This window comes from Oryza sativa, chromosome 9 (genome assembly GCF_034140825.1).
Source record: "Oryza sativa Japonica Group chromosome 9, ASM3414082v1".
NCBI classification, from domain to species: Eukaryota; Viridiplantae; Streptophyta; class Magnoliopsida; order Poales; family Poaceae; genus Oryza; species Oryza sativa.
Genome location: NC_089043.1, coordinates 15,886,885 through 15,913,255, shown reverse-complemented (window position 1 = coordinate 15,913,255; position 26,371 = coordinate 15,886,885). Strand labels below are relative to the sequence as shown.

The 26,371-nt window shown below is 50.2% G+C and overlaps 2 protein-coding genes, 1 long non-coding RNA gene and 1 other non-coding gene across 4 annotated transcripts; 3 read left to right on the top strand and 1 right to left on the bottom strand.

The window, feature by feature from the left end:
• The first annotated feature begins 498 nt into the window (after window positions 1-498).
• On the top strand, window positions 499-1,877 carry LOC4346840 (disease resistance protein PIK6-NP-like). The gene is made up of 2 exons (XM_015757016.3): window positions 499-646; window positions 727-1,877. The coding sequence occupies exon 2, from the start codon at window positions 847-849 to the stop codon at window positions 1,279-1,281; it is 435 nt and encodes a 144-aa protein (XP_015612502.1). The 5' UTR covers window positions 499-646; window positions 727-846; the 3' UTR covers window positions 1,282-1,877.
• Window positions 1,878-14,166: 12,289 nt separating this feature from the next.
• Window positions 14,167-16,669, top strand: LOC4346839 (disease resistance protein RGA5-like). The gene is made up of 2 exons (XM_015757015.3): window positions 14,167-14,573; window positions 15,222-16,669. Exons 1-2 carry the CDS (start codon window positions 14,167-14,169, stop codon window positions 16,279-16,281), a joined length of 1,467 nt encoding a protein of 488 aa, XP_015612501.1. The 3' UTR covers window positions 16,282-16,669.
• On the bottom strand, window positions 16,436-17,637 carry LOC4346838 (uncharacterized). Its single transcript, XR_001540142.3, has 3 exons — window positions 17,200-17,637; window positions 16,919-16,995; window positions 16,436-16,723 (listed from the first exon to the last, which is right to left on the bottom strand). It is a non-coding gene; the product is annotated as an uncharacterized lncRNA (long non-coding RNA).
• Window positions 17,638-23,465: 5,828 nt separating this feature from the next.
• On the top strand, window positions 23,466-26,150 carry LOC9270976 (uncharacterized). The gene is made up of 4 exons (XR_010735141.1): window positions 23,466-24,010; window positions 24,442-24,494; window positions 25,717-25,850; window positions 25,917-26,150. It is a non-coding gene; the product is annotated as an uncharacterized protein (transcript).
• Window positions 26,151-26,371: the final 221 nt, after the last annotated feature.

The following is a 26,371-nucleotide window of genomic DNA, read 5'->3' as shown; positions in this document are numbered from 1 at the left end:
AGTACTTAACTACAAGCACATTAGTACTTAAACCATGCTTTTAGGCTTCTAGCAGCCATATTTATCCACTCTTGTTACATTTGTTCTACAATCCATACGTGTTTGTCAGTTCATAATGTATTATAAAATGTCACATCCTATTCTAAGTGTATTTATATTGGGATGAAGGGAGTAAGGTTTTTTTTCTCAACTGAAATGGGAGGAAGGAGCGCATGTGGCCAATCCATTGATGCATGATGTCTACGATAATGATTAGTTCCTCGGCCTCTTTTACGTCAAAAATTACTCATGCAAATATACCTCACGTGACATTCCCAGTTGATGCAAATATATAAGAATAAATTAAACTATATTATTATGTGTATTAAAAAATAAGCAGGTGATAATCCCTGGTCGTTCTCCAGCCTCCATCTTTGAACTTTGATGCGTTGACGCAAAGTCCACTCCCTCCATTCCACAAATACACAAGGACCACGAGCTTTGCTTGCCACCTCATCCCGGGTGACCAACTCTCATTCTTTATTAGTCCTCTCCAGTGAAGTCCCCCATTCCATTCATCCCGGAGTGACGAACTTGATGCCGGCGAATCCGACGCCGACAAGCCCAACGACGGCCTCCGCTCCGGCGAGCACGTCTCGGTGATCTGGTAAGTTATTCGCCCCCTCCTCTCCTCCCGCCGCCTGGAAATCCTCACCCTGGAAATCTAACCCGTTGAAGTGTTCGCAGCGAACGGGCTGCTACAAAATTGTGGCTGGCGCGTCGTCTGTAGAAGAAATTCGAGTGCGCAACGCATCGACGCCCACCCCGAATCGTTGAGGTCGAGATCGTGTCGGCTGCTCGGCGGCCATGGATTCCGCGACGGGGGCTATGGGCAACCTGCTGCTGAAGCTAGGCGAGCTTGCCATGGACGAGTACAAGCTGCAGAAGGGCGTCAAGAGGAACGTCGAGGCTCTCCGGAGAGAGCTGGAGAGCATGCAGGCCGCCCTCCGCAAGGTCGGCGACGTGCCCTCCGACCAGCTCGACGAGCAGGTCGAGCTCTGGGCGCGCGACGTCAGGGAGCTCTCCTACGACGCCGACGACGTCCTCGACACCTTCATGGTGCGGGTGCGCGTCGACGACGACAACCATGGCTCCAAAGGGATGGTGAGCAAGGTGGCCGCCGGCTTCTTGGGGAAGGCGGCCAAGATGCGCCACGACATCGCCGACGAGATCAAGGGCATCATGGAACGCGCCCGGGAGGTCACCGCTCGCCGCGACAGGTACAAGGTCGACGCCGTTTGACGGAGCGCGGGGCTCCTCACCGGGAGACCGCGCAGGTCCCCCTTTGCCAGTTCGGCCGGGGGCCCTGGCTGAGGTTCTAAGCTCCTAGTCTGTGAAACGTTCGCCAAAGTGGAAACACACAAGACACGGGCGATGTATACAGGTTCGGGCCGCTGAGAAGCGTAATACCCTACTCCTGTGTTCTGGTAGATCTGTGTATGAAGAAGCTACCAAGAGCTGGAGAGCCAGAGCGCTCAAACTCTAGAAACCCCTTTCCTCCTTTTTTCCTCTCGTGGGATCTTCTCCTCCCCTCTTTTTCTTTTTTTTCTCCCGCAAGTGGGCAAGGTCCTCCTTTTATATCTCAAGGGGATACCACATGCACCACTTCTACCTATTTCCCTTTTTGGTCGGGACCCATCCTCTTTTTTCTAAAACTTCGCCCGCCTTTCCTTCATAAATGGGCGGAGATTTGTAATGGTTGCCGTCCGAATGACCTTCTGATAGGACGGCCCATACCTACCTCCACTTCCGCCGGAAGCAGGTGCGACGTGGGAACATGGCTATCTGCCGACGACATGACCAGTGTCAGGCCGTCACAAATCGGTCATTCTTGTCCACCACGCGTCAGTTTATCAATCTGCATGTTCGCCCTTCTTCATACAATGTCTTGCTTGTAACGGTTGGGATGAAGCCTGGCATATATCTGACCGGGACCAACGTGCCATCTCCAGGAGCTAGCACGCTGGCTCCGGCTAGGGACAAGTGCCTGGAGGCTCTTATCCTGACGGGATGGGGCGAGGCGTGTGTCAGACCGCCTGTTGTCACCTAACCCACGATCTGACCGGTCTGTGACCGGTCATAGACCGGATAAACGAGCGCGCTGCACTGCGTTACATGCGGCGTGACGCGCTCGTTCAAACCTGCAATAAATACGGTTAGGTGAGCCTCGCTGTGCTCACCTAACCCATACACGCGGCGCAAAACCCACAAGGGGTCGGGGCGCCTCGGCCCTCGGGGCCGAAACGGGAGCGGTCCGACCCCTCGGGGAGACGAAGAGAGGGGCGGCCTCATCACCCTCGGGCCCGCCCCCCCCCCCCCCCCCCCGAGGGGGTCAGGCCACGTGGGTGATTGCTCCTGCCCAAACCTCTAGTCACGATACTCCCGGTCCCATGTCACCGACAGTAGCCCCCGGCGTTATGCCAGGGCGATCGCCCTCCTCGAGGGAAGCGGTCGGGCGTGACGCCACTTACTTAGGCCTGGTGACAAGTGGGGCTGGTCTCTACAGTTGGGCAGAAAAACAACGGTCGCAAATCACGCACATCGGCAATGGTAACTCGACTGTCAATAATGAGCGGCCTCTTCAAGACTGCCACATTACTCGAGTAGCACGCGAATCGGGACGAGCCGGTTCGTTTTGCCCGGAGATATGCTGATGGTGCTTCGGTCGGCGAGTGTATTTAACGTGCGCATGATATGTTCCATCTCGACTGCCACAACCGCATATCCACCTCACGCGCCGCAAGCGGGCGAATGGGATTAGTGGAAGCGTGGGCGCGAGAAAAGAGGGAGCGAGATAGTGGGCGCAAGAAGCGAGGAGCCGGGCACAGCGTTGGCAAAGGTATAAAGACACCGAGGAAGAGATTCGCTTCCTTCCTCTCGCCATTATTCCCCTTGTCTTCGCCGCTTGCGCCCTAACTCCTTGTTTCCTATGCCCTACCCTCGCCACACGCGCTCGCTCTCAAACATCTCTTCTACCGGCGTCATGGCACGGGGCTCCGCTCCACTCGATGGTAGCGTGCTGCCGCCTTCCCGCATCGTGAGCGAGAGGCAGGCCGGGCTGCCGCGCCGCTTCATGCCAGAATCTGCCACCGGCCGGGAGATAGTTACGCTGGGCGAGGGACGCCCGGCGCCACGCTACCCGGGGCGGTCCGTTTTCTTCCTCCCTTTCGCAATGGCAGGGCTGGTTCCGCCATTTTCTTCTTTCTTCATGGATATTCTGGAGTTTTACGATCTCCAGATGGCGCACCTCACCCCCAACGCGGTAATGACATTGGCCATCTTCGCGCACCTGTGCGAGATGTTCATCGGGGTGCGCCCATCCCTTCGGCTGTTCCGGTGGTTCTTCACCGTACAGCCGGTGTCGCCGCCGTCGGTGGTTGGTGGCTGCTACTTCCAACCGCGGGGGCCGGTGCTGAACCGCTACATTCCCTGCGTCCTCCGCAAGAAGTGGGATGACGCGAAGAGCGACTGGTTCTACACCCCCCTCGCCGACGAAGCGCGCCTCCGACTTCCGAGCCAGCCCCCGGCGCAGGCCTCCAGCTGGCGGGCGCCGGTAGATCTGGGAGATGGCTACGACGCCGTCCTCGACCGCCTGACGGGCCTGCGATCCCAGGGGCTCACAGGGGCCATGGTGTACGGCGACTACCTTCGTCGCCGGATCGCGCCACTCCAGCGGCGCGCCCGGGGCGCCTGGGAGTACACCGGGTCCGAGGACTGTATGAGGACCCACCGGGGGGTCAAATGGGACTGGGTCCCTGAAGACTTCAAGGTAATGATCCAACGGGTGCTGAATCTCAGCTCCGTGGAGGCATCCCTCATCCCCCAAGGAGTCCTCCCCCTCTGCAACGATCCAGATCGCGCCAACATCCTGACCATCATGATGGCGGTCAGAGCCTCAGAGGAGCAGGCTTCTCGAGGCCATGATGGCGCGGGCGGGAGCTGCAGGGGAGAACAATCTACCCCAGGAGGGGGTCGTGCTTCCGGGCTTTGTGACGGGGGCTCGGGGGGCTGCCGCCCTGCCGACGCCCGAGGGAAGAGGAAGCAGGAGGGTACCTCCTCCCCATCTCCTCCCCGAGGGGGCGGGGCGGCGCGTGTCAGCAGCAGGCGCCCGGAGGGGGCCGCGCCGATGCCGCAGCCCGAGGGGGAGCGGAAGAAAAAACGGCTCCGCAAGATGGGGGGACAGAACCATCCCGGGGAAACCTCATTTCCCCTCCAAGGTGGTCGTTTAACCGACCTCCTCGCAGGTTCGTCCCACGCCCATTGTGGCTGTATTCATTCTCCCAACGCGAGTTTTCACTCACCCATCTTGTTTGTCTTCTGGTCTTTCTTCTGTTTCAGCGAGATCTCGTCGCGTCCCTCCCGCCATTCCAAGTCCGGCCAGTCTGAGGCCGAGGATACGGCGACCGCGGAGGCCCGGAGGCGGGAATCTGACCGGCGAGAAGCCGCGGATCGCCTACGGGAAGCCGAGGAGGCCGCCCGGGAGGCCGTCCGGGCCCGCCAGGCTGAAGAAACCGCACGGGAGGAGGCCAGACTCCGCCAGGCCGAGGCGGCGACGACTTCCGAGGCAGCTCGCGACGAGGCCGCGGGCGCATCGCTTGGGCCCACTCCCTCGGGCGACACTCAGGACAAGTCAGGTCCGGGGGACGTCCCCGAGCCCGGCACGTCCATCGGCGGGCCGAGCCGCGCGGCATCCTCACCGAGGCGGCTCTCCCCCACGCCTTCCGTTGCCCCACTGAGTGCAGAGCCCCTTCTGCAGGCCTTAGCCGTCGCAAACACCACGGTGTTGGACGGGTTAAGTGCCCAGATGGAGGCCCTGCAAGCAGAGCGGGCGGAGCTCGACGCCGCATGGGCGCGTGTCGAAGAGGGGCGACGCGCGGTGGAGGCCATGGTGGAGGTGGGCCGCAAGGCACACTGCCGGCACGCCTCAGAGCTCGAAGCCCGTCGGAAGGTGCTGGAGGAGATCGCCAGGGAGGTGGAGGAGGAGCGGGGGGCTGCCCTCATCGCCACTACCGTGATGAACGAGGCACAGGACGACCTCCGCCTTCAACACAGGAGTTGGGAGGCGGAGCTAGGGAAGAAGCTCGACGCCGCCCGGGGGGTCCTTGACGCTGCCGCTGCCCAAGAGACCGAGGTGGCATCCCGGCGGTGCGAAGAAGCCCTTGAGGCCCGTGCCATGGCGCTGGAAGAGCGTGCCGGCGTCGTGGAGAGGGACCTGGCGGACCGCGAGGCCGCCGTTGCCATTCGGGAGGTCACACTGGCGGCGCACGAAGCCGCCTGTGCCGAAGAAGAGTCCGCACTCCGTCTCCGCGAGGATGTGCTCACCGAGCGGGAGCGAGCCCTCGAGGAGGCCGAAGCCGCAGCGCAAAGGCTGGTGGAGAGCGCGTCCCTCCGCGAAGCTGCGCAAGAGGAACAAGCGCGTCGCAATCTGGAAGGTGCCCGTGCCGAGAGGGCCGCACTGAACCAACGGGCCGCTGAACTCGAGGCGCAGGCAAGGGAGCTGGATGCAAGGGCGCGTAGCGGCGGGGCGGCCACGGGCGACAGCGACTTAGCCGCCCGCCTCGCAGCTGCCGAACACACCATCGCGGATCTGCAGGGCGCGCTGAATTCGTCCACCGGGGAGGTCGAGGCCCTTCGTCTGGCAGGCGAGATAGGGCCCAGCATGCTTCGCGACGCCGTGTCCCGTTTAGACCGCGCCGGGCGGCAGGCGGGTCTCTGGGGCGGGCGGACTGCGAAGTACGCCGCCAACCAGGGAGGCCTCGCCCAGCGCCTCTCGGAGATGGCCGGGACTCTCCAACGGCTCCCCGAGGAGCTCGAGAGGACGATTAAGTCATCCTCGAGGGACCTCGCCCGAGGAGCGGTGGAGCTCGTACTGGCGAGTTACCAGGCCAGGGACCCCGACTTCTCCCCATGGACGGCGCTGGACGAGTTCCCTCCCGGGACTGAGGACGGCACGCGCGCGCGGGTCCAAGACGCCGCCAGCCATATCGTCCACAGCTTCGAGGGTTCGGCCCCTTGGCTCGCGTTCGCCCTCAGCTCCGACGAGGAGGGCGATGACGGCGGTGTGGGCGACAGTGGCGATGAGGCTGGCGACCCGGGTGCATCGGAGTGAGCTTCCAGGTCCCCGCCAATCTTTTTTTTTTCTTCCGAGGCCTTCGGGCCTCCTTTTTGTATAGATTAACCTACTCTGCAATCAAAATAAAGAAATTTCTGTGTCAATTTCATTTTACTGTGTGTATGAGAACGAGGATGATCTGTGCCATGGTCCTTTTGTGTCTTAGCTCGAACAAGGGCTCGTGCCCAGGTCCCAGTCCTCAAATGGCTCGGGTCGGGGCTAGTGCCTGGGGAGATCCACGTGCCGAGACTGGCCAGGCCAGGAGTGTGGTGACCGAGGGTTATGGGTGACCCGATTGTGGGTTTTTGCCGCTTCCCCCCCCCCCCCCCCCCCGGAGTTCACCGCACCCCGGGGCACGGCTCGGTTCTGGGCCCCTTTTGGCGATTTTACCCGACTCGAGCCCCCGAGGGCAGGATTGAGCACGAGTGACCTATTTCAAGTCAAGATTCTTCAAAAGGAAACAACAGCACAGACACAGCCTTTAGGAAATCGAAAATGCTTTTATTGAAATACAGATAGAAGAGAAATAAGAATATGCATATGTGGTAGCCCCCGGCCAACCCTGCACGCCCGAGGGGGGTGCGGGGTTGGCCCGAGCCCGAAACCTGACACCCGAACCCCATTAGGGGTAGAAGCGACGAAGGTGTTCGATGTTCCACGGGTTAGGCAGCTCTGTGCCGTCGCCCGTGGCCAGCCGAACGGAGCCCGGCCGGGAGACGCTGATCACTTGATACGGACCCTCCCACATTGGTGAGAGCTTGCTCAATCCAGCACGCGTTTGGACGCGGCGTAGGACGAGGTCGTCGACGCAGAGTGATCGGGCCCGGACGCGGCGCTGATGGTAGCGCCGCAGGCTCTGCTGGTAGCGCGCGGCTCGGAGGGCCGCGCGCCGCCTTCGCTCCTCCAAGTAGTCGAGGTCATCTCTGCGAAGCTGATCTTGATCAGCCTCGCAGTACATGGTGGCCCGAGGGGACCTCAGGGTGAGCTCGGATGGGAGAACCGCTTCCGCGCCGTAGACGAGGAAGAAAGGCGTTTCCCCGGTTGCTCGGCTTGGTGTGGTTCGGTTCGCCCAGAGCACCGCTGGCAACTCCTCGATCCACGAATCGCCGTGCTTCTTGAGGATGTTGAAGGTCTTGGTTTTAAGGCCTCTGAGGATTTCCGCATTGGCGCGCTCTACTTGGCCATTGCTTCTGGGGTGGGCGGGGGAGGCGAAGCAGAGCTTGATGCCCATGTCTTCGCAGTAACCGCCGAAAAGTTCACTAGTGAATTGGGTGCCATTATCCGTAATAATACGGTTAGGCACCCCAAACCGGGCTGTAATGCCCTTAATGAACTTAAGTGCGGAGTGCTTATCGATCTTGACGACCGGATAAGCCTCGGGCCACTTAGTGAACTTGTCGATCGCGATATACAGATACTCAAATCCGCCCGGGGCCCGCCTAAACGGTCCCAGGATATCGAGCCCCCAGACAGCAAATGGCCATGAAAGTGGTATGATCTGCAGGGCCTGGGCCGGCTGATGGATTTGCTTGGCGTGGAATTGACACGCTCTGCATCGCCGGACCAGGTCGACCGCATCATTGAGAGCTATCGGCCAATAGAAACCTTGACGAAAGGCTTTGCCAACCAAGGTGCGCGAGGCGGAGTGGGCTCCGCATTCGCCTTCATGGATATCGGCAAGAAGCTCGACGCCTTGTTCCCGAGGAATGCACTTCAGGAGGATTCCGTTAGCCGCGCGCCAATAGAGGGTCCCTTCTACCAGCACGTAGCGTTTGGAGATGCGCTGGACGCGTTCACTCCATTCGCGGTCCTCGGGTAGAGTCTTATCTGTGAGGTATGCTTGGATCTCAGCGATCCAAGCAATCAATCTAAGGGAGCTGGGAGCGCTCCCCTCGGGTCCCGAGGCCTGGACTCCGACGGGCCTCGGGGGCCGGTCAGGCGCGTCCGTCTCCCCTAAGGGGTCGGGTCGCGCCGACGGCTGGGCAAGCCTTTCTTCAAAGGCGCCCGGTGGGGTCTAGGCTCGCGAGGAAGCGACTCGTGAGAGTTCGTCGGCAATCGTGTTATCCCGTCTGGGCACGTGCCGAAGCTCTATCCCGTCGAAATGGCGCTCCATACGCCGTACTTGGCGTACGTAAGCATCCATCTGCGGGTCAGAGCATCGGTACTCCTTACACACCTGGTTAACAACCAGCTGGGAGTCGCCTAACACCAGGAGGCGGCGGATCCCCAGTCCAGCTGCCACCCTGAGTCCCGCAAGGAGTCCCTCGTAGTCTGCCATATTATTGGTCGCCCGAAAGTCGAGGCGAACCAGGTATCTGAGGATGTCTCCGCTCGGCGAGGTCAACGTGACCCCCGCACCGGCGCCCTGAAGAGACAAGGAGCCGTCGAACTGCATCACCCAGTGGGCGGTGTGAGGCAGCTGCGAGGGGCCCGAGCTGGCCTCGGGGACTGAGAGGGGCTCGGGAGCCGGGGTCCACTCTGCCACAAAATCGGCGAGGGCCTGGCTCTTGATAGCGTGACGTGGTTCAAAGTGCAAATCGAACTCAGAAAGTTCAATTGCCCATTTCACCACCCGTCCTGTACCCTCTCGATTATGCAAGATTTGTCCGAGGGGGTAAGACGTAACCACCGTGACCCGATGCGCCTGGAAATAATGGCGCAGTTTCCTCGAAGCCATCAGAATAGCGTAAAGCATCTTCTGGGCCTGAGGGTATCGAGTCTTGGCGTCCCGGAGGGCCTCACTAACAAAGTAGACGGGCCGCTGCACCTTTCGGTGGGGCCGATCCTCTTCGCCAGGGGCCGCATCCCTGGGGCGCTCTTCGTCCAAGCGGCCTCGCGGGGCGCACTCGTCTTCTGTGCCGACGACCTCGGGGTCGGAGGACGATAGGCGCGGCCTTCCCACAGTGGCCTCGGGGCCGTCCTGGGGGTCGGGGGCTCCTGGCGTCGTCGGACAAGCGGGCAAAGGGCCAACTCCGGTCGTCGGGGGCCTTGGGCCACCGTTCGGCTCGGGGGCCTCTCCTCCCTGCTCTCTCCCGGGTCGAGTCGGCACAGGGTTAACCTCGGGGTCAGAGGGCGATAGGTGCGGCCTTCCCGCAGTGGCCCCCAGGCCATCCTGGGGGTCGGGGGCACCTGGCACCGTCTGACAAGCGGGCAGAGGGCCAGCTCCGGTCGTCGGGGGCCTTGGGCCACCGTTCGGCTCGGGGGCCTCTCCTCCCTGCTCTCTCCCGGGCCAAGCCAGCACAGGGTGGGGATGCGCGGAATGAGGATTGCCCTCATCGCGCTCCACAACCAACGCCGCACTAACTACTTGCGGGGTCGCCGCTAAGTAGAGTAGCAAGGGTTCATCTGGCTCCGGGGCGACCAGAACTGGGGGAGAGCTGAGATACGCCTTCAACTGAGTGAGGGCACGTTCAGCTTCCTCCGTCCAAGTAAACGGCCCGGAGCGTTTGAGGAGCTTAAATAAGGGTAGCGCCTTCTCTCCCAGCCTCGATATGAACCGACTTAGGGCGGCCATGCAACCGGTGACGCATTGCACATCCCTAAGCTTGCTGGGGGGGTGCATCCGCTCTATAGCTCGTATCTTCTCGGGGTTGGCCTCGATGCCTCGGGCAGAGACCAAGAACCCGAGAAGCTTGCCCGCAGGTACACCGAACACGCACTTATCGGGGTTCAGCTTTATGCGGGCGGAGCGGAGACTCTCGAAAGTTTCCGCCAGATCCGAAAGTAAAGTTTCTTGGTTGCGCGTCTTCACAACCAAGTCATCGACATAAGCCTCAACATTACGTCCTATTTGGCTACCCAAAGAAATTCGAGTAGTACGTTGAAAAGTAGGACCTGCATTCTTTAACCCGAAGGGCATTGTCGTATAACAATAAGTTCCTATGGGGGTAATGAATGCAGTTTTTTCCTCATCCTCCCTAGCCATGCGAATCTGATGGTAACCAGAGTATGCATCTAGAAAACACAAAAGGTCGCACCCCGCTGTGGAGTCGACAATCTGATCTATGCGAGGCAGGGGGTAAGGGTCCTTAGGACATGCCTTGTTAAGGTCGGTGTAGTCGATGCACATCCGAAGTTTGCCGTTCGCCTTGGGAACGACCACCGGGTTCGCCAGCCACTCCGGATGGATGACCTCGTGGATGAATCCGGCCTCTAGAAGTCGCGCCACCTCCTCACGGATGAAGGCTTGACGTTCCGGGGCCTGCCGCCGCACTTTCTGCCGGACCGGCCTTGCGCCCGGCCGCACGGCGAGACGGTGCTCAATCACCTCCCTGGGGACCCCGGGCATATCCGCCGGTCTCCATGCGAAGACGTCAGCGTTTGCCCGCAGGAAGGAGACGAGCGCGTCTTCCTATTTGCCATCCAAAAGACCACCGATTCGTGTGGTCTTGGACGGGCCGTCACCCAGGGCAACCTCCTTGACCGGGACCTCATCGCATGTGATCATCCGCTGCCTCGGGGCGGCGGGGACGGAGGTGCCAAGCCTCTCATCGCCACCCTCGGGCTTGGACACAGCGGCGAGGTGGTCCGCGCGCTGCTCCATACAAGCAAGCGCGACTTTGAGGTCGCCATGGACAGAGATGGGACCACCGGGGCCCGGCATCTTCATCTGGAGGTAGGCGTAATGGACCGCCGCCATGAACTTCACCAACGCGGGCCTTCCTAGGACCGCGTTGTAGGGCAGACTTAGGTCCGCCACATCGAAGTTTATCCGCTCCGTGCGGAAGTTGGCGGATCCACCGAAGGTGACCGGTAGGTCGATATGACCTAACGGCCATGTGTGCCCCGGCGTCACACCGATAATCGGCTGGGACGGCCGGAGCACCATCCCCGGGGCCTTGATGGCGTCAAAGGCCGCGGGGGAAAGGATGTTGAGGGCTGCCCCCCGTCTATGAGGACACGCCCCAACTTCACGTTGCAAACAGTGGGGGAAACCACCATCGCGATCTGTCCTCCCCGGGCAACACACGGTGGGTGGTCGGTCTGGTCGAAGGTGAGGGCAACCTCCGACCACCGCGCCCGACGCGTCGCCTCATGAGTAGGGGCCGCGGCCAGAAGCTCTCGCTTCATGGCCTTAAGGTTCCGGCGAGAAACGTGAGCACACGCTCCCCCATCGACAGTGGCAATGGTGGCCCCAGGCTCCTGGAAACCTAGGTCATCATCACCATCATCGATGTCCTCGGCGGGGGCCTTCTGCTTGGCCTCGCTTCGCCGATTGCCGGAGGGTACCGCCGGGGACTTACCCTCTCGGCGCACCTGCCTCCTCTCCTCCTCCCACTTCCTCGTCCGCTCAGCCAAACTTTTGACTGCGCGGCAGTCCGCGAGGTCGTGAAGGGAGGTGTTGTAGACGATGCACCACTTGCCGGTTGGGCGCTCCCTGCTGGGAGCGCCGGCCTCCTTCTTTTTGTCGCTCGCAGGCCTCCCCTTTCGGGTGGCCCGCGAAGCGCCCTCGACGGCGAGGACATGACCCTCGTCGTCGGAATCGGCTGACCTCTTCTTCCTCCTCCTGTCACGCCGCCCTATCCGAGCAGCGGACCCGGGGGCGGCCGAAGTCGCCACACCGGAACCGGAGGGGTTCCAGGTCCAGGCCTCCTCCTTACGAGCCACTCGGTCCGCGAGCTGAAAAAGCTCCGCGGTAGTCTGGGGCTCCTTGGAGGCGATCTTTTCGAGCATGCGGTTGTGCCGCACACCCCCCCTGAACGCGTAGATCACCGCGTGTGCAAGGATGCATGGTATGGTGTTGCGGACTTGACAGAACCGCTGAATGTATGAGCGAAGTGACTCATCATCCCTTCGCTGTACTGCGTGTAGGTCCGCTTCTTCACCTGGGCACGGATATGTGCCTTGAAAGTTCATGGTGAACTGTTGGCACAAATCCTCCCAAGAGTGGACCGACGCGGGTGGCAAGTTCATTAGCCAACCCCGCGCCTGTCCCTTCAGGGCCATGGGAAAAAAATTCGCCATGACCCTGTCATCACCCCCGGCGGCCTCGATCCCGGTCGTGTAGACCTGGAGAAACTCGGCGGGGTTGACGCTCCCGTCATATTTTTCGGCGATGGTGGGCCGGAACCTTGGGGGCCAACGGACGTTCCGAAGGCTCGCCACAAAGGCTCTACAGCCGACACCACCAACCGGGGGCACGGAGGGCTGATCCCCGCGTCCGTGTTGAGGTGACACTCCGGACGAGGAGGCGCCCTCCGTTGCGTGGGCAGCACGTCGACCATCACGCCGGCGCTCGATACCGATGTGGGCATCTGGCACCCCACGCTGATCTTCCCGGGTCGGAGGTGCTGACGGGGGAGTGGCAGTTGAATGGCGAGCAACAACCGCCGCTCGCCGCGCCCTCCGTCTTGACGATACGGAGCCGGTGGTAGCAGCGCCAGAGGTCTTGGTGGCGGAGGACCGCCCACCAACACCTAGGCGCTGCCGTGCCGTCATGACCAAGTTGGCCACGTCGTCCAGCCAACGTTGGGCTGGAGACTCCGGGTCAGGGACAACGGGCGGGTCACGTAGGAGCGCGCCCGCAGCTTGGAGCACGCCCTGGGGCGTGCTGCCGTCGCCGTAGACGAGGAGGCGACGCTCCCCATCTCGGCGCCCTTTCCCATCACCCGTGGATGTTGAAGTCGCGGATCCTTCGACCCTCTCGAGCGCCTCCTCCCGCCTTGGACTTTGGCGTGGAGGGGGCGGCGGAGTACGAGCTCGACGGCGTGGGTTCGGCTCCCCGTCGTCACCGCTAACACTCGGAGAGAGGTTGTGCGCTTTTGCTTGTTCAGCCATTGGGCTGAACAGGAAAAGCTTGGCGCACACGAAAGAGTATGAGAGCTTAGAAAAACACACGCAGAGCCCCCTACCTGGCGCGCCAGATGACGGAGCGTGGGGCTCCTCACCGGGAGACCGCGCAGGTCCCCCTTTGCCGGTTCGGCCGGGGGCCCTGGGTGAGGTTCTAAGCTCCTAGTCTGTAGAACGTTCGCCAAAGTGGAAACACACAAGACACGGGCGATGTATACAGGTTCGGGCCGCTGAGAAGCGTAATACCCTACTCCTGTGTTCTGGTAGATCTGTGTATGAAGAAGCTACCAAGAGCTGGAGAGCCAGAGCGCTCAAACTCTAGAAACCCCTTTCCTCCTTTTTTCCTCTCGTGGGATCTTCTCCTCCCCTCTTTTTCTTTTTTTTCTCCCGCAAGTGGGCAAGGTCCTCCTTTTATATCTCAAGGGGATACCACATGCACCACTTCTACCTATTTCCCTTTTTGGTGGGGACCCATCCTCTTTTTTCTAAAACTTGCTCTTTTTTCTAAAACTTCGCCCGCCTTTCCTTCATAAATGGGCGGAGATTTGTAATGGTTGCCGTCCGAATGACCTTCTGATAGGACGGCCCATACCTACCTCCACTTCCGCCGGAAGCAGGTGCGACGTGGGAACATGGCTATCTGCCGACGACATGACCAGTGTCAGGCCGGTCACAAATCGGTCATTCTTGTCCACCACGCGTCAGTTTATCAATCTGCATGTTCGCCCTTCTTCATACAATGTCTTGCTTGTAACGGTTGGGATGAAGCCTGGCATATATCTGACCGGGACCAACGTGCCATCTCCAGGAGCTAGCACGCTGGCTCCGGCTAGGGACAAGTGCCTGGAGGCTCTTATCCTGACGGGATGGGGCGAGGCGTGTGTCAGACCGCCTGTTGTCACCTAACCCACGATCTGACCGGTCTGTGACCGGTCACAGACCGGATAAACGAGCGCGCTGCACTGCGTTACATGCGGCGTGACGCGCTCGTTCAAACCTGCAATAAATGCGGTTAGGTGAGCCTCGCTGTGCTCACCTAACCCATACACGCGGCGCAAAACCCATAAGGGGTCGGGGCGCCTCGGCCCTCGGGGCCGAAACGGGAGCGGTCCGACCCCTCGGGGAGACGAAGAGAGTGGCGGCCTCATCACCCTCGGGCCCGACCCCCCCCCCCCCCCGAGGGGGTCAGGCCACGTGGGTGATTGCTCCTGCCCAAACCTCTAGTCATGATACTCCCGGTCCCATGTCACCGACACCGTTGTCGCCCGGTTCAACAACGGTGCCGCCTCCGCCGCCACCGGCGGCTGCGATCCGCGGCTATACGGCCTGTACAGAGACGAGGCGGAGCTGGTTGGCATCGACGAGGCAAGCGACGAGCTGATGAACGCGTTGGCACTGTCGTTGGAGGAGGAGGGTTGGGCAAGACGACTCTTGCCAGAGCGGTGTGCAACAGGCTTAAACCTCAGTTCGACTGCACGGCATTTGTCTCTGTTTCCAGCGCTCCTGATATTAAGAAAGTTTTCAAGGACATGCTGCTTGAGCTCGACAAGACAAAGAACAAGGACATCCATAACCTAGTCAGGGATGAGAAGCAGCTCATTGATGAGCTCAGAGATTTCATTCAGAACAAGAGGTAAGCATGCATCATATCACGGCGTTTTACCTCTGCGGTTTTTGTTATGGAGTATAAGTCTTTCTTATTTGTGGTCCACTAATGTTGTGCTACATATAATGCTGAACTTGCACGGTTAAAAGAACTACAAATTTAATGCAAGTGATAGTTTCATATGCATTTTATTTCTTGATGAATAATAAAATGTTGTTGCAACTAATATTTTATCATGTTTACATTTGTATGTAAATTTTTACTGAGCATGTTACATGGTACGACAAATTTGTTGTTTCTTGTTTCAAAAACCTTTGTAGTCCTCGTCGGTAGGCCAAAAGCTTCGGCTGATCAGCCAAAGTTGGTTTCTTCAATTCAGCTAAAGAAAATTCATTGATTGACTTTTGGCTTAAATGGCTTGATGAGGATTTTCTGCTCCAACTCATTTGCGGGCCCTATCTATATTTGGCTGAAAGTTCTCAGCCTAATAAGCGAGACGCTTTGGCTAAAAAGTCTCAGCTAAAACAGCCATCCGATGAGGCCCTACCTCTTTTTAGCAGATTTTCATTTTTATGTAGTACCTTTGGCAAAGAACATTTAGACATCTCTGTTTTTATTTTTGAAACACTTGACTCTCTTGTGTTAATATTAATATAGATTTCCACACGCACGTAGGTACATAATTGTAATTGATGACATATGGGATATAGCATCATGGAGTGCAATTAGATGTGCTTTGGTGGAAAACAATGATGGGAGCACAATAATTGCAACTACCCGTGATTTCGATATTGCGGAACAAATAGGTAGTCCTCATAAACTAAAAACCCTTCCACCCAAGAGCTCTAAAAAATTATTCTACGGGAGAATATTTGGCTCCGAGGACAAATGTCCACAAGAGTTAGTTGAAGTATCTGGAAAGATATTGAAGAAATGCAGCGATGTACCATTAGCTATCATAACTATAGCTATTGTGTTGGCTAGAACTAGAAACATGGCAGAAGAGTGGTACAAGGTGTATAATTCAATTGGCTATGGACTTGGAAACAACCATGATATGAAAAACATGAGAAAGATACTGTCACTTAGCTATCACAATTTACCTTCCCACCTAAGGACCTGCTTACTTTATCTGAGTATATTTCCCGAAGATTATGAAATTGAAAGATCTCGATTAATAAGGATGTGGATATCTGAAGGTTTCATCCATCCAGAAAAGGATGGGGACAACTTGTTCGAGTTAGCAGATAGTTACTTTAATGAGCTTATAAATCGAAGCCTCATCCAACCATCAGGTTATGTTAGTGGTATGCTACATTCTTGTCGTGTGCATGATATGATTCATGATCTTATCCGATCCTTGTCATCTAAAGAGAACTTTGTTACTGTAATGGATGGCATTTTGCAACAGACATCTCCAGCAAGCAAGGTTCGTAGGCTCTCTCTCCAGAATAACAAGCTAGAGAACAGCACAGCTCAGACCAACCTGAAGATGTCACAAGTGAGGTCGCTTTCTATATTCAGTAGTTCTGGTGTTAGTTTATTACCATCTCTTTCAAGCTTCCAGGTTCTACGTGTGCTGGATCTAGAAAATTGTTATCTTACAGAAGGTTGCCATCTTGATCTTAGGCATGTTTGTAACTTATTTCACCTAAGGTACTTAAGACTCTACGAATGTAACTTTGACCGTGAGCTTCTCAAGGAGATAGAGAAGCTGAGTTTTTGCAGACGTTGATTGTAAAAAGAGAAGTAAGACTGCCATCAACGATTGTTGAGCTCAAAAACTCCTAAGGCGATATTGATGATTATCAGATCATTGCACAGAGACATTGGTGATACTTACCAGTATGGAATGATTCTGAAATAAGAAGAGCAATGCTAGATACACCTAAGGCGAACAATGGAGATCGATTCACAATGGGAAGTGTAAACATGTTTAAGCAATACAAAATCATGAAGACCAACTTCTTCCCTGTGAAATGTTATTATGTCGGAGGTGGTTAATTATTGGCAAAATTATAGCCTTTACCAGGTTGTGTACCAACTCTTTTCTTAAGTTGTGACCAAATCTGTAGACCTGATTTTCCTCAAATAACCCCAAGGTGGGCCCTGAATTAATCTTCTGCAGAGTCCAAGTCCATTCCAAATGGCTTCTCAACGATTACTCTAACATCCAGCTGCATGAAAAACATTTATGCAAAGAAAGTGAACCTTGACGAAGAAATTGGACCTGAATTTTCCACTAAACTTATTGCTTCTACTATACTTCTGTTTAATGAAGTGCAATAGCCTATGCGAAAACATAATTGCCGAAGGGCATAACATCAATGGCATGCAAGATTGCAGCAGGGGGCACAGGGGAAGATGTATACCAGGATTCATAGACGACAAGGGGACTGAGGTAATATAGCCTCCCTTTCCCTCTGTAGTAATATATTGTGCGTACTTACTGAAATTAGAAAACAAAGATGAATTAAATGTTGTGCAAAATAGTTTGAATCTCACAGAAAAAGTTCTGAATCAAACAGCGCTATAAAATGTTGTGCACTTCTGTACTATAATGGCAAGAGCGTGTCTCATGGAGTCATGGAAGCATAAACCTCTACTACTACAAAACAGAACATATAAAAAGATTAGTTTTCAAGAGACAAACCTGGTAACCATTTGATCAATGCTTTTTTTTCCCCTGCACAGCTACCTTCCTATCCTTGAATGTTTTTGTGGCCCTCTCAAATCTCAATGCAACTTGAGGTACATTAGACAAGGCACCCCTCTCTGATAGACATGTAGTACTGCCAGCACTTAGCAAATCAACCAGAAAAAAGTATATCTGATATTTAAAATCAACGGATCCTAGAAAGCAAGGGAGATACTGGCATATTATATTTTACCTGAGAAAGTGTGATGCAGCACTGTGCTAGTATGTACAGAAGAAAACAGTAGAGAATTGATATGTTGATTTTTGGTCGTTTTGACCCACTTGAGGCTTAATTAACAACTAAGAAAAATTGACATGCATGTGAAAGAATTCCAAATCATATTAATTTTGTTGATGACCTCCAGGTTGTATGGACTCTTGGGACAACCAAGAGTGATGTGTTAATTCAAATATTCCAGATCATATGATATACTTGCCTGAAACTGAAAGCAATGGTCATGAACAGAATCTCAATCCCTTCTATAGTAATGCGTTGAGAGCATATATGTCGGTAGAATTTTGATCTGGAATAAACCTTTCATTTAATATCCACCTAAATGAAATGAAATCAAATCAGCTGAGAGTTATAAAAAAAATAAAATACAATCGAAGCAAAACAAACCTCATTCAGTTTGGATGATTTCATGTATAACTTTACAATTCGGGGACTACCATAACAAGATGGTTTTAATCTTTCACAAAATGATATCTACAATGTATAGGAGACCTGGTCATATGCAGTAGTACCTTTCTCCCAAATTATAAGGCAGAACCAGAATTGGACTACGATAAATAGAAAATTTATGCCTTCATTGGATTGACTCATAGCACATACAAATAGAAAGGTTAGGCCCTGCAATTTAGTAGCATTTAACTGTCCTAGAAAGCAATGGAGGTGATGCCACGGTACCCAATTCTGCACGTTCAAGCTTTGAACAGGAGAATCTAGTTTTTCCAAACAGATTTTAAACCTATTAACAAACTGCATCCATTTCATATCGGAGAAACATCAGTCAGTTCAATACCATATCACACTGCCACGGAAGAAACCTATGAAACGAATTTTCTATATGGGGATGTCCAGAAATCAGACGGCATAAACGATTTTTTGTTTACCTTTTCTAAATGGAGATGTCCCTCTGTGATGAGGGGAAGAAAGGAGATGCGCCGGTGACAGACTGTCGATGACGAAGGCCGCCGCGGGACAGGGTGGTGGCAGGCCGGGATTCGGGAGGTGGTGGAGGCACGGAGGAGACCGGGCAGGAGGCAGGCGACTGACGTTGATCCGGCGGCGCGCCGCGGAGGAACGGGCGAGTGGACGAGATGGGCGTCGGTGTCCCGGCAGCGCGGTTCGGTGAGGGAGTCGCCCCCCTGGCGGCGGTGGGGAATCGGCGTAGAGGGGCCGCCGCTTGCGATGCGGAAGGCGGGCGATGATTACGGCGCTGGGTCAGGGGGCGGCGTGAGAGATGCGAGGAGGAGAGAAGGGATTGAGGGCGTGATTGCGTGAACGGCTAGCGGTTGCAGGGAACGGGGAACGCAAGGCGCAGGGAAGGGTGGGGTCGGGCCGGAGTGAGGCAATCCGAACCGTTTGATGGGATGTAGGTGAATACAGAGCGTTGAATCTGATAAATGAAGTATGAAGAATGTAAGAGGTAGTAGGTGGATTATAGGGTAGATAGATTTGAGTAAGAACAAGGGCTACCCTATTCGTCTCTCTTTATTTCGTGCACCTGCACACTCTGAATTATTTTTTTATAATTACTATCTTAAAATCATGAGCCCCTTAGTTATCTCACTAGCACCGAGGATGTCACGCGAATGCGGAGTGCTCTCGAGCCGTCAATGTTGCCCTTACTGCTCGGAAGCTCGGACGGTTGGAAATATTATTAGAGCAAGTTTAATAGAAAAGCTCACTACGAGCTATTACCCTATCAGCATATATATAATAGATTAGCTATAAGATTATCTTTATTTTTTCTTCTACTATCTTTTTCTCTTACTTATACATTTAATGTATTTGTACTGAAGCACGTGTTGAGCAAGCTTTTGCACGAGAGTCCACATCTATTTATTTTATTTTTTGTTACATCTCTTCTCTACTTAAGCTTATATAGTTGACTTATATAGCACACTATTATCATTGCTCTTATGCGACCAAGTGTTTTCGTCTTAAAGTACAAATATTATATTAACCAATAACCACGGTAAATTTTTTGTTCCCAGTATTCATTTGTGTATAGCCAGAAATTAATAACTATATTATATGATGAAGTGAGTAATTAAAACTTAAATAGTGTTGATGTGTCATTGTTTTGCATTGTTTTTTTTTTTTGAGAAGATTGTTTTGCATTGTTGTGATGCCTGCGTGAGGTTGAAGCTAGTGAGGCCAAACGAATCGGTCTATGATCATCGATCCTTAATTACCGATTTAGCACACATGGAACCAAAGCAAATAAAAATCGTAGGCCCACCACTGCTTTCAGCTCATTATATCTCCAAGTGGTGTGGGGACCCATCAAATCAAATAAAAAGAATAGTACTCTACCTAGTTAATACTATCTCCATCAGAAAAATCAAAACAAAAATATAAGAGATTTCGGCTATATAATTTGTACTGTTATCTTTTTTTTTTTTGAATTTTAGACAGAGGTATAAATTCATATATATATATATATATATATATATATATATATATATATATATATATATATATATATAGACACACACACCCCCATGAATTGTGAGTATATATCTAGTTATAAGAATTCGATTTATACCTATACCTATCAACAAAATAACTCAAATTTAACTTTATTTCATAATCCATGATTACATATCTAACTAATTATATGTTTAGATGCAATATACCTAGAATCAAAATCTAACATAAACAAGTTCAAATTCAGTTGAAACTTGCTTTGAACTAGTTAGTAAAATAGTTAATGTTAATACCTAAACATTTTAAAAAGTTTCATACTCATTTGAATTGGGTATATACTCAATTTCAATCATGTTGCCCGGACACCATGGAGCACCAAACAAATTTAATATATATATATATATATACATATATATGCCGGTCTCTCCAAACCCACAGTATCCATTGGTAGTGTCTACACGAGAGAGGGAATATCCTTTTAGATATAATCTTCTCAAATTAATGCATAGTGTGTCTATAGCGAAAATAAATTAAATACCCCATTCGTCAAAATATAAGAACCTATCATCACATGGAATATTTCCTAGTTTACGGATCTGGACATGCTGTCTGTCTAGATTCATACTACTAGCCTGCCTGCCTATGTATCTATCTATCTATCTATCTATCTATTATATACTAAAAGTCCAATAAACTTTCTATAAACGCTCTCGCATCGCCACGTAGCACCCTATAAACGCACTCATACCGCCACGTGGTATCATAATAAAATAGATAAATCTAACCATTGATTTTCATTTAAATTGGTGGACCCATTATATTAGATGGTTAGATCTCTGTTATAAAAAAACATCCCTCCATCCTGTCTCCGTGGGGAATACGCACGTACGACATACAACGTCATACGTTTGCTGTCCTCCGTTCGTTTGCTTTTTTAATCCCCCAAATAACGAAAATTGAAATTATTTTTATGGAAAAAACCCACAAATAGACTTTGATCTATTAGGTCTAGACTTTGATCTATTAGGTCTAGCTAGCTCTCCCTCTATCCCTTTATTTCTATTATAAGCTAAAAAATTCATTAAATATCTTATAAACATTCTTAATCCGCCACATGGATATTTTATAAAACGCTTGGTGATTCATTATCAAATAATAATTATAGATAACTTAAATTGGTTGACAAAATATATATTCTCCCATCCGCAGTACCGTACATATGCACACGTACATGTTTACTCAATTACTCCCTCCCTTGACCGCCTCTCCTCTCCTTACCTCTTTCCATTTTTCTTATAATACATGGTAGTTTTTAACTTAATTTCTGATTAATGATTTGATGATTATATAAATTATTAAACGATGTATTTTTGACTAATAATTCAAAAGAACAATAATCAACAGTTAGATAGCTACATCATCATAGTTATATCTAATTTTTAATTTATTTGAACTGTTATTTTTATAATTAGATACATAAATAAATTAAGATCTATATTAACCATATGTTACTATATAAAAATTTAAATACATAATTTGAATAGACATCTTTTCTGCAACCAAATAACACCTATTTTTAATTTCTCTGTACTGTTCTTTTATTTAGTTTCATCTATAACGAAATAAGAAAATGAGCATCTTTATTACTCATATTTTGGTATATAAAATTTGAAATACATAATTTGAACATAGACCAACAACCAAACAACAAAAAATTGACAATATATATTATATCATCATAAATTATTCTACATAATAAAAATTAGAGAAAATACGGGGTCACTATTAAGTCAACATATGTCACATTTTAAAAAAAATAGAAGAAACTTAGAAAAAAGGAAAACACAAAACATCTTATCATCGGTTTCCAGTTAAAACTGTTTTCAGCCATTAAATCTACCTTCAGAAAAATTCATAACCTGTGATATGCACACCTTAAAAATTATAGAAATCCGAGAAAAAAAATCATTTGATCATTAGCTAAATCATTTAGAAAAAGAGAGTCTCCTCCATCCCTCTCCCGCCAACCTGTGCAAAGCACTACCCAACCTTTCCTTTCCCTATATGGTTCAACCCTATTCTCTTCATTCCTCTCCTCTCACTATTTCTTTAAGCTATCAAACAAAAAGAAACAATCAATAATTATAATTATAAGTTATACGTCTGTTTTCTTATCTGATTGTTGGAGTCATACCAGTAATGTAAGCTTCATGTGCCTATTTTATATTATATAAGAATATAAGATTTGAGCATAGTTTACATATAAATAGTGCAAGCCATTGAATAAAAAATTCGGAGGAACACACGCCATTAGTCTTTTACATGTCAACTGAATTACAATTTAAAAATAAAATGAAATAATTCAACAACACATGTTGCACTAGCATACATTGTTTCGCAAACATGCATAGCTAAATAATAAAAAAAAACTAACTCATATATAAATTGTATAAACCACGGCACAAAAATACGGTACCTTCGTAATTTTCTTGAAATTAGTATGCTCAAATAATCTGAGCAAGACAAATAATCTTTTGTGTAAGTGCTCTAAACTATGTTATATTACCATGTAATCAACCTTAGATAGTATTTAATGCACTTTTAATATATCATTGGATAGATATTCAAGCGCGCATTCATAATACACCACACTTCAAAAAAAATGCATGCGAAATTATATTTAACCATTAAATCTTTTTTTAAGTGCATAGATGTTAATGGATTTTTCTCTATGGTACGCCATGGAATTATGAATTCCTCCAAAAATTATTGCATATATAAGTTACACTAAGCTAGCAGTATATAGTTGGTTTAAAAGTTATATTTCTTACTATTAGATTTCAATTTTAAGATTCATGTTGATTAGCTTTTTTTTAAAAAAAATAGCACATAGATCACATATATCGTAGGGAAGCGAGGTCTAGGATATGTATATCTCCTCTGTGTTTATTATGTTAGTATGCAACAAATTGCATCAATATACAACAAATAAAAGGAGGTCTAAGTTGATGGTACAATAAAACACATTTGTTAGCGATAAAAGTTTTTTAAGATTTGTTAGAAAAATGTCCACTAACATTCAATTTAAAAACAAAAATACCTTATTTTCAATTTACACTTAATTTATTAGATATATTTTTTAAAACAAACTAAGTTTTCCTTCTTCTTTCATACGAAAAAGATTATTGATAATTACTTATTGGGATTAACCAAATATTGTATGGTATAAAGCTAGGTTGGAAAAATTATAGGCTATGCTGACAGAAAAATTGTACGGAGATTTGTTTTTTTAAGCATGAGAGGTGTTCTACGGTTAATATTCCATCCTTATAACTATAAATATCTCAAACACATCTTAAAATACATGCCCGCGCGAATCCACGGGCTACCTTTCTAGTTATATACTAAATATTACCTACCATATAATTCACCAACTACACTCCTACAAACCTCATTCATCAAATCCGACGGTCCAGAATCATCCAATCCAATGGCTCCTATCATCCCACGTACCCCCTCAACCTCCGCGAGCAGAAACCACCGCATCTCAGCTGAAAATCACGCCGCTCGCCCAGATCGCTCCGCCTCCCCTCGCCCAACCTCCTCGCTCCGTTCTTCTCACGCCAACTGCAGCGCAGCCGCCGGCGCCGTCGATTCCGACGCCCTGCCTTTGCCGCCGGCGCCCCTCCCAGCCGACCGCCTCCAGATCGACGCCGCCGCTCCCAGACGCCGCCGCCGTCGCCTCGCCTCGCCCGATCCCGGACGCCGCCGCGACTCACGCCGACGCCCCGACCCCACGCCAACCGCTACGCTGCCTCGTCCCTCACGCCAATCGTCGATCCACATCTACGACCGCCGGCTTTCTCCTCCGCGGGCGCTGCTGACCGCCGATCCACATCCACATCGAGGACAGCCAAGGAAGCCAGCGACAACCTCCTCTGCGGGCGCTGCCGACAGCCTCCGCCGCCCGCATCGCCGATCTACTCCACGCCGACTATCTCCTCCGCGGTCGCTGCCGACCGCCGATCCACAGCGAGGACAGCCGAACCACATCCACACTGCAGTCCCTGGAGGCGAGCCACCAACAACAAGGATTTGCGACTTCAGGTTGGGAATTCAATTGAAATGTTCATAAATTAGTTTTGAATTGAGACTTATCTGATTCATGCTCTGCGTGTTGTTCTATATAATATTACTGCCCCTCAATGCATGTAATGTTATTTTTATCATGATGACTCTCAGTTCTGCTTAATTGTTGAAAAACTATGGTGTCAAGAGTAGCATGCTTGAGTGCTTAGGAATAGAACAATATTTTTAGATGAAAGATATGAAGGCTCAAAAATCATTAGTTTACAAATGCAGAACTTCCTTTTTTTTCTCCAACCCACCGCACTATTTTGCTAATGACATGATTATTGGAGAAGGGCAGCGTTGCAATCATTCTTGTGTATATATTATTGGTATATACTTTTGACGGATGATTTCGGTAGGCGTATAAATGAATGTACTGACATATATATGAGATCATGTGTTACCAGATCAGTTCGAACAGTTGCTTCCCACCCACATAACCTCCTTCCCTGCATTGAAGGTATATCCAATTAATTCGCTTAATTTCCTTTACTGTGTGTTGCCAATTTTCAATGTTTTTATAATGGGGTTCCTGTGAACTGTAATCAAATTACCAATTAACACGGTATTACATGTACTTGGAAAAAACCATTTTGTACCGCTGGAATATGTTATTCTCAGTTGGTATTTATAATAATTTCTTACCTATTAGTGATATCTCGGCATTTGAGAAGACATCCAAGTGCACTGTGAACCTGTGACTGTAGTTAACCAAGTGCTTATTATTTCGATTGCTTTTAAATTGACACCTCCTTCTGAAGCTTAATTAATTCTCATTAACTAGCTATAGGATGGATATAGTATTAGTAGGTCGACACAAAACGGTGGAGTATAGTATAACAGCATATTGGATTATATGATAGTACTAAGCGGTGAAAGACTCAAAAGTACTGGGGATGTGTCCTGAAGGAAACCATCCTATTTCATCCCATAATTAGTTATATATATCCATATGCATAACAACTGATGTTAGGGGTTTATGAATTTTTTTCTCCATGTCCAATTAATTGTACAAATATATTGTTTTTATATGGTCATCGGCATGTCCTTGTTTGCTAAAGGAATAGTATGTCATCGGCCTGGCCGTGTCATTGAAGATACATGTTTCTGTGCAATCTAAATCGCACTTATTCATTTGTACATGGCTAATTACATTTTCAAGCTCGATCAGATTAAGTGATGGATACTGCTCTGTTCTGATGCATTATAGTACAGAAGACTAGCTAATAATTGTGAGTCTTGATCTTTGAGTAAATAGCTCCATGTAGTTCAGATGGGTTACTCTTTTGTGATGGCAGATCTTTTAATTCTTTAGTGCTTATTAGGAATAGAACTATATTTTTAGATGCAAGATGAAGGTTAGATCTGACTGCCGGCAAACAAGCCTAATAGTTCCTAAGATTCAAGCCATGAATTTTGTTACTAGCTAGGTGTTGCTTATGTGGGCATCGGTTTGCTGGTACTGGTAGAAGAAGCCTCATATTGTCGTGGCAACGAGAAAGAGAAAACGAACCTTGAAACATAACCGGAGTGGAACCACTACAACCAAAGAAGAAAGAGATGGATTTTGAAACAAGACATGGATGATGCTCAATTGATAATTCATTCATCAACAACATGTTGATTTGTTTGTCTGTCTGCTCAATGATGTACAGTTGACACCATTGTTCTCCTCGTTGCAGGATATATTGACTTGTTGAATACCGCCATCATCGCCACATCAGCCCGGCTGCCATCTGGTTTCTTTTGCCCTGATGTGATGAACACATCTGAAGGAGAGCAGCAGAGTATTCAAGTACATGTGGCAAAGCAGCAGGTTAGTACATGTATTTTTCTACTGCAAGATCATTCACAGTGTCTAAAATTTTCTACTCGTTTGCAGGTGAGGATAATCATTTTATCACCATAGTCAAAAGTATGCCCCAAAAATTATTGCCAGTGGTTGATTAGGAGACAATTAGATTGAATATCTTTATAGAAATAGATGGATATTGTGTACTTCAGTCCTTGCATGCTTTCAGATTTGTATGCTAAATTTTCCTGTAGATGCATATGCTGAATGTTTCCTGTAAATGCTTATACTGATTTTTTTTATATACAAAAGTATATACTGCAATGTCTCCTATGTGCCATTTTTTTTTCACCATTACGAGCATATATACTGCATTTTTCTATAGAGAGGATATATGCTGCTTTATTTCCTATAGGGGTATATACTGGAATTTATATAACAAAAAACAGTTTTATATTATCAAATCACCAAGCATGTAACAGAATTTCTCTCCCTCTCAAGAAAAGGGAAATTATCAGCACATGCATAGGTTGTGATTAATGCCA